Raw genomic sequence first — 8221 nt, forward strand, 5'->3', positions numbered from 1 at the left:
GATCATAAACTATTTCCCAGAGGCTCATGTTAGATCTGCTCTCATATTAGATCTGCTCTCAGATCAGGCGCTCTCCTTCTCTGGTGTCACTTCAGGTTTCAGCTCAAGATGAACAGACTGGTGTTGCTTTTTTTTCATCAGCTGCTTTTCTTGCCACTGTAAAGAATGTTTCTCCACCACCCATTTTGGGCCCATTTTACATCAAGTCCAGAAAGCTAAACTGTTCCATGATGACAAATACTTTGTTGACATGAAGCTTAAGGCAAAACCTGGTGAGTAAAGTAAGTAATCTCATTTATTTTTACAAATGTTATTTTATTTCTTTTACAAACCCTGTGCATTGTTGTGTCTGTTCCCTGCAGATGTTGTTTTGTCAGCTTTTCACAACCTTTCAAATGAAATGCCAAACGGGACCGTGCCGCCCGACAAGCTGCAGGAGTTCCTCACTGTGTACTTTGAGAACCCGGGTTCAGAGTTTGAGCCATGGACGCCACCAGACTGGCACGACAAGTGATACCTTCAAGACTCCTTCTCAGCTCTGCTTGTATTTTTAATTGATGTTCGATAATGCAAGTTGACTCGTTTTAACACGCAGGCCAAAGTTCCTGGAAGGAATTGTTGACGTGAAACTACGTGACTGGGCTGAAAAGATTCATCATCTGTGGAAGTCTCTGGGCAGAAAGGTGATGATTTGAGGGTTGAATAATCATTGAATTCACTTTTGGAACAACATGCCCAAAATTCATACATTTAAGTTTCACTTTTTTTTTTTTTGATGAATTTCTGTGCTGTTGATTGGACAAAGATCAAACACCACTGCCAAGGCCCAACAGGTTCCTTAAATTCATATAGAGCCACACCAAATTTCACACAGAAATCAGTCCTTAAATACACATGACTTGTTATTTGGGAAAATCAGGGAATAATGGAAACAACATTCTGAGTTTCCACCTAGTTTTGTGAAAAAGAAGCAAAAAATGAAAATGACATTCAGAGAATAACTGCCCTCCAGCCAACAGTCCCCCAATAAATCCATATTTAAATTCCCTTGTTTTGGATTTTTATTTGGATCCAGATCAACTTTACACACTCAGCTCTAAGAAATTAACAAAATGCGAAGCGCTATAACTCACAGCATTAAAGAAATAGAAAAAGAGATTGTGGATCTGGAAAATGTAATGGGTTTGTCCCTGACCATTTTCACAGGTTTTCCGATAATCCATCCAATATTTTCGCATTATCTTTCAATTAACCAGACAAACCAACCAACGAGCTAATAGACAAAAACATTGAACAACCTTAAATTAAAAAAACAAAACAAAAAGACGTATTCTTGTTGCAGCATTTTTTAACATCCACCAACGTGCATCCTGAGTCCAGGGATTATAAATTTAAAATGATTTTTTCTCCAGATGTCCTCCGGTGTTAAAGATCACCCCGAGCTCTACTCGCAGATTCACATCCCACATCCTTTTGTTGTGCCTGGAGGGCGCTTTAGGGAACTTTACTACTGGTGAGTGAAGGATGAAGCCTGTCAGTCGGTTGTCTCTCAAATTAAAGACAAGCCTCGACAGTGACGAGAGATCACAGCCAGACCCAGAGATCCCACCAAAATGCTGTGTGCACACAGTGACGTTTGCCGCTCTGTGCCCGACAGGGACTCCTACTGGGTCGTAAACGGCCTCATGCTGTCAGAGATGACAGACACGGCCTCAGGGATGATTCAAAACTTCCTCTACCTTGTTAACAGGTGAGCCTTAAAGCATCTTTCATCTCTTAAAGCACCTGACAGGTAGTTGAGCTCACTCATTTTGAATAATAAGTCATTTACACGTTGGAGACGGAGCACTTAAGCGGAGCGGATTTCAAGATTTGGGGAATATATGATTTTTTTCCCCCTCTCTCTTCCAGATATGGCTTTGTTCCAAATGGTGGGAGGATTTACTATGAAAAGCGCAGTCAGCCTCCATTCCTCACTCTAATGGTGGAGAGCTACTATCAAACAACCAAGGATAAAGATTTCCTCAGGTGATATTTAGGCCTGAGCTGATGTCCTGCCAGACGTGTTATCATTCCTCTGCTGCCTTGCAGGGAAGAAGAAGAAAAAAGGAGCCATATTGAACCTCAAAGCATCCCTGACTGCCTGCAGTGCTTTTGTTTTTCCCATCATGCTTTGTTGAAATGTGACCCCCTCCCTATCCTTTGTGTTAAATGATTTTTAATGGCTAAAAACATACCTCCTGTTGTTTGTGCAAACTTTTCAGAGGAGCTTTACCAGCTCTGGAGCAGGAGTACGGCTTTTGGATGCAGAACCGTTCTGTGGCCGTGATGGTCGACGGGGCCGAGCACCTGCTGAACCGGTATCATGTGGAGGTGGGCCGGCCCAGGTACGTCTCAAAGAAATCGAAATCTAAATAACCAGGATGAAGAACATAAACAAAATACAGCAACAATGAGAATGATGATAATGACTTACATTTTTATAGTGCCTTTAAAGGGACCCAAGGACACTTAATATATTTAAAGATGAAGGCAAAGCAAGTTTTTTTGTACAGCACATTTCAAAGTGTTTTACATAAAATACAAAAGACATCATGACAAATAGTAAAAGTAACATAAGACAATACAAAAAAAGCATTGACTACAGAGTAAAATTAAAAAATATATTAAATTTGGAAGTGAACGGGCAGCAAAGGTTCACCCCTGAAACTTTTACGTATGTGTGACTGGCCCCTAATGCTGCTGCTGCTGGAGGCGCGGTCTAATGTTACCTGCCCGCTCTGATTGGATCACTGTACCAACACCCCTCTTATTATTGATCAGTTTTATAAAGACTAATTAACAGAGGACCCAGCATAGAGCCTTTTTAAAAAAAAAAGCCATGTGAATATGTGATCTGGATTAATGGAGTAGAAAGGACGGATATTTACTTATATTTGGTGATGTATTTATATGTACCGGAAAGTAAATCTAAAAGTAAGTAGTATACTATCAAAATACATGTACTGTGTTACATGTCACTGCTCATAGACATCAATCCATCCATTTTGTTAAGATGAAATGTTAGAGCTCTAATGCTTCTTTTGTTCTTTCCAGGCCTGAATCATACACAGACGACCTGGAATTAGCTGAAGGACTCACTGACGGTAATGTCTTATTATTGTTCACACCCCCTCCCCTCATGAGAACTATTACCCTCCGACAGCCATTTCACTCAATGAAAAAAATGCTGTGGGTTCCTTAGTCCTGGAATGAAAGTAATGTGTTTTATAATCAGGCCTCAGCAGAAAAGAGGAATAAATTACCCTGGATTCACGAAATGTCTGAGCAAAACAAATTTGCGCCGAAAATACCTCAGCACTGTGTTGTAATGAATATTTAATGTTAAACACCTTCGTTCTTTCACATCACCTCTGAACACATTGACCATGTTTAATAAAAGCTGTTTGAGGGAAAATGCTGAGCTGAAATGTTTAATATTTCTCTAATTTCTGTTCCCCTTGTGTAGGAAAAGATGCTATCAAAAAAAAGGCAAGGTCATTTAGTTATTTAGACAGAAACATGTTATTCAGATGCAGCAATTTTTTACTTTTTCACTCCCAGTGAAGAAACAAGACATAATGAACAGTCAACACAGAGTAGATGCTGGTTTGTTGCAACACTTTCAGTGACTTTACATCTCCTCTTGCCCTCAGATGATAAAGAGCAGCTGTGGATGGATCTGAAAGCCGGTGCAGAGTCTGGTTGGGACTTCTCCTCCCGTTGGTACATTGATGGTGACGGCCACAACAGTGGCTCCCTCAGAGACACACGCACCAGCCTCATCCTGCCCACTGACCTCAACGCTCTGCTGTGCCTCAACGAGAAAACTCTGGCTTCATTTCACAGGATCCTGGGTGAGTGTTGGAGCAGCCGCTGACCTTGAAACTGTAACTTTGGTCTGCACACTGCATTGAGCTCCCAACTGGTGTTACGTAACTGTTGATGTGCTGGTTCCTGACAGGTGACGGTGAGTCAGCCGCTCAGTATGACAAGGCCGCGGCCCGCAGACAGGGGGCGATGGAGGCGGTGCTGTGGGATGCTGAGAGGGGAGCCTGGTTTGACTACAGCCTGATGACGCACTCCAGACACGTCGAGTTTCACCCCTCCAACCTGTCACCTGTTTGGGCGCAGTGCTATTCTCGGCCCGAGATGGGGGAGAGGGTGGTGCAGTATCTGAAGGTCGGTGCAGACTTCACTGTGATGTCAATTCTTTAATTAATGTGGAGGAATATTTATCATTAAAGGGTCAGTTCATCCAGATAAGAACAAATTATATCAGATATTTTTTTAGTTATTAAGTGTTCTGCGGATTTGAGACATTTCTCTATTTGATATTTGTTTTGCCTCCACCTCAAGTAAATTTCTTATTTTTATGTGCATCCGAACATTTAATTAATTAATCTAATAAAAAATCGACGATATGACATCTCACTTAAATGAGAAGCATGGCTGTCTGCTGTATAGGATATAAATCCTCACCTCCTCCATGTTAGTGGATGTTTTCTGTCATTTTACACCGATCTATGTTCAAATGTTCATTTTCCTGGTAAGTTTGTTTTGAATTAGTTATTGAGGTGTATCGACAGGACCTGGATACCGCAGCTTCACACCACGATCACGACTGCACAGACTCATAATGACGAAGTGAAGCTGAGACATGTTGTCCATGTTTATTTATAGTCTCTGATCTTTACTCTCCAGCCAAAAAAAAATTGTAGGGACTAGTTCATCACATGGAAGTGGTGCCAGGAAAAGAACAAACAAAAAATACAAAACAAGAGGCAGTTAAATACTTCAAAATCAAATTGTGTATTTAGCCTATTTGTGCAAAAGAAGCCTTCAACCTTGATTTATCCAGATGTGGTTGCACCTCTGCACACAGCTGCCCAGAAAAAAACACTTCTGTGTTTTATGAACAGTGCGCACTTGCTCCAGCAGATGGCGCACACACACTACACATCATCCATGCATGTTCTCCATGTCGGGTTCCATGTGCGTTCAGGGGAGTGGTGCTCTTCGGTTTCCCAACGGAGTTCCAACGTCGCTGAGAGAGTCTGGGCAGCAGTGGGACTTTCCTAACGCATGGCCGCCGCTACAGCACATGCTCATCAGTGGTAGGTCGTTAGGAATGATCTGCCCCCAGGAGAATTCCCCATCCTGATGATTCACCAACTGCTGAGCATCTTGCTCTGTTGTCTGTGACCAATATTTTATGGAAATTATTGATTTATTGATTGATTTTTTGATTGATTCCTTTAGATTCCTTAGATATCTTCATGTTTAATTTGAGGCTGTTTACATCCACATCCTTAAAGGCGTTGTGGAATTTAAAACAATCAGAGGTTGTGTTTGCTGATTTCTCATCAAAACATATTGTGTGTATCATGTAGATTAATTGTTTGATTGATTGATCGCTGATCAGGAATCTTGCTTTCCTTGACTTTATGATCATTATCCTGCTGAATTTTGCTGTAACTGGGGACTGTGTATTAACAGAAATCACACAGGATCATGACTTCACCAAATATCTTGTACCCAGTCTGCTGGAGTAGAGACCCGACACAATGAAAATGAAGTTGCTCTTTATGCTTGAAGAAGACTTTCTTGGGTTTGTCTAATGATTGAAATGCTATCGTCTCTCCAGGTTTATCCAAACTACCGTCAGACGATGCTCAACAACTAGCGTTTGATTTGGCCCAGCGCTGGATCAGGACAAACTGGTTGGCATACATGAAGTACGACGCCATGTTTGAAAAGGTGACTCTTTTAAGGTTTATCAGTGCTGGTGTTGCTTGGTGATAGCACAGCTGGCTCAGGATCTGTGTTTTTCCTCTTCCTCCTGACAGTACGATGTGAATGGAGATGGCAAACCTGGTGGTGGAGGAGAATATGAAGTTCAGGTATTTACTTTCATGTGTTGATGCTGTAAAACCAATGTGCTTAGATTCACACTCGTCCTTCTAATTTTATGCAAAGCCCTGTCAATTCTCTCTATCTCACTTCTTAGCTAGAACACATTTGCATGCTCATGTGCATATAAATATATATAAATATATATTTAGATATATAATCTCACTCCTCCGTTCTTCTTTGTCGCTTTTTACCTCCTCCAAGCAGGTTATGTTTTTGCCCTCATCTTTTTGTTGGTTGGGTTGTTTGTTTGTTTCTCAGCAGCACTACACAAAAACTACAAAAACACATTTCTGTGTGCAACGACGGAACATGAGCCAAGAAAGAACCCATTACATTTTGGCACAGATCCAAACAAAGGCCATGATCGTTTTTTGCATTTTTTTCCTCTTGCCCCAGATCATAGAGGTCCCTGGTTCAATACCCAGCTTGGCCAGGCTTCTGGGTGTAGTTTGCATGCTCTGACTGTTCTGCAGCGGCTAATGTTTCTTGTTTGAGCTCTTAAATATGTTGTTTAACCTTGAAACATGGTCTCTTGTCCCTACAGATTTTAACCAGCCATTGTCTCTCCAGTTGCAGATCAGTTAAGAAGCAGTGAAATAAAATTTGTCAGATTCTCAGTATTTATGACTCTTAAAGGTCCAGTGTGTAAGATTTAGGTGAAATGGGTCTAGTGGCAGAAATTGAATATAGAATACTAGATTTCACCTGTGTGATCATCTAAGTTGTACAAATTGTTCTTTTCTTTATGGTCCCTTTATATTTAAATACTTTTAATCAGGAAGGGATCCTCTCTACGGAGGCTGCCGTGTAATTTTGCAGTAGTCCAAACTGGACAAACTGCAACATGCAACTTCACCACTAGAGGTCAATTCATTTTACACACTGAACCTTAAAACCTTGATTACAAAAAAGGCTGTGGAGTGAATATGGTCTATTGGAGACAAAACTGTCTGTAGGTGTGAGTGTGACCCTCAATGGATAAGAAGTAAATATAATGGATAATACATGAATATTGATACAAACCAGCCAGTTTAGGGAACTGATATCTATGAGTGTGTGTAGTTTGGTTTCATAGAGAGTAGGGATTTTTTCAGCTGCTGCACAGTAATAAATAGAGCAACAAACCTGTAACCAACACCAATGTGTAGCTCTGGTAGGATTACACTTCACATTCTAGTTGCCTCCACCAAGGAGATTGTGTTTTGTCTGCGTTTGTTTGTTCATTAGCACAATTAGGTAAAAACTTGGTGGATGGATCGATAAAGAACCCATTCAATTTTGATGCAGATCCAGATCAGGGTGCAGATGCAGGGATTTCTCTTTTTTTTGCTTTCTTTAACATTTCCCTTTTTTGTGCAAAATTCATGGATCTTAATTCTCAGAGTTTTCAATGACTTATTTTATCCTTTGCTATCATGCTTAATGAAACGAAAACCATCCCTTGCTCTCCACTGTGTCACCCCGTTGTGTAGCTGGGTTTTGGTTGGACCAACGGCGTGGCCCTGCAGCTCCTGGAGCAGTATGGGGCAACGCTCACCTCAGGAAGCCAGCAGGTGTCTCCTGGTGTCCTGCTGCCTCTGGTCATCTCAGCCGCTCTCATGCTCCAGTGAATCACAGGTGACAACAGAGTCTGACTGGTCGTTGGATTTTATTATTCTCTGGTTTCACTGCACTACATCACTTCTGTGCACCAACTGACACAGTGACTTTAGAAATAAGATATTTTGTCCACATCCTTGAGGAAAAGGAACAAAAAACTTTCATTTGCAAAAGGAGCAGGATGTGATTTATAACGGATAATCTTTTTAGAAAGAAATTTGATCCCTGGTGTTGTTGGAAGACGCAGATTATTCAGGGTTTTAAAAAAATATGACATACTAGGTCTGAAATATATTTAAGTAGGTCTAAATGATGTTTAAGATTATTAAACGCTAATTGAAAATGAGTTTCTTCTATTTTAAGAGAAAATGTTCTGGCAGCATGTAGAGTTTGTAATGCTTGTGTGTGTTGTAGTTCTTTCTCATATGCACAGTATATATGCAATAAAACCACAAACAATCGTCTTAAATTTTATTTCTTTTTGTCCTAAAAAGTGTTAGAAAGTCTCAAACAGATTGAACCTGCAGAAACCTTGTATGAAAAGATTCCGATAGAACAGATGTATGCATGTGTTTGAAGGTTTTGTGCAAAACAGAAAACACAACACTTTGACTGCAGTGACAAATACAATGGGTTTCTTGTCTCTGCTTGAAAAAATAAAAGCTTT

The 8221-nt window shown here is 40.7% G+C and overlaps 1 protein-coding gene across 1 annotated transcript; it reads left to right on the forward strand.

Annotated features, from left to right (window-relative positions):
* Positions 1-29: 29 nt before the first annotated feature.
* treh (trehalase (brush-border membrane glycoprotein)) lies at positions 30-8016 on the forward strand. The gene is made up of 14 exons (XM_069533762.1): positions 30-272; positions 363-510; positions 596-683; positions 1413-1513; positions 1658-1750; positions 1912-2028; positions 2265-2387; positions 3097-3146; positions 3696-3896; positions 4004-4221; positions 5045-5156; positions 5687-5799; positions 5889-5942; positions 7428-8016. Exons 1-14 carry the CDS (start codon positions 251-253, stop codon positions 7563-7565), a joined length of 1578 nt encoding a protein of 525 aa, XP_069389863.1. The 5' UTR covers positions 30-250; the 3' UTR covers positions 7566-8016.
* Positions 8017-8221: the final 205 nt, after the last annotated feature.

This window comes from Paralichthys olivaceus, chromosome 11 (assembly GCF_024713975.1).
Source record: "Paralichthys olivaceus isolate ysfri-2021 chromosome 11, ASM2471397v2, whole genome shotgun sequence".
NCBI lineage: Eukaryota > Metazoa > Chordata > Actinopteri > Pleuronectiformes > Paralichthyidae > Paralichthys > Paralichthys olivaceus.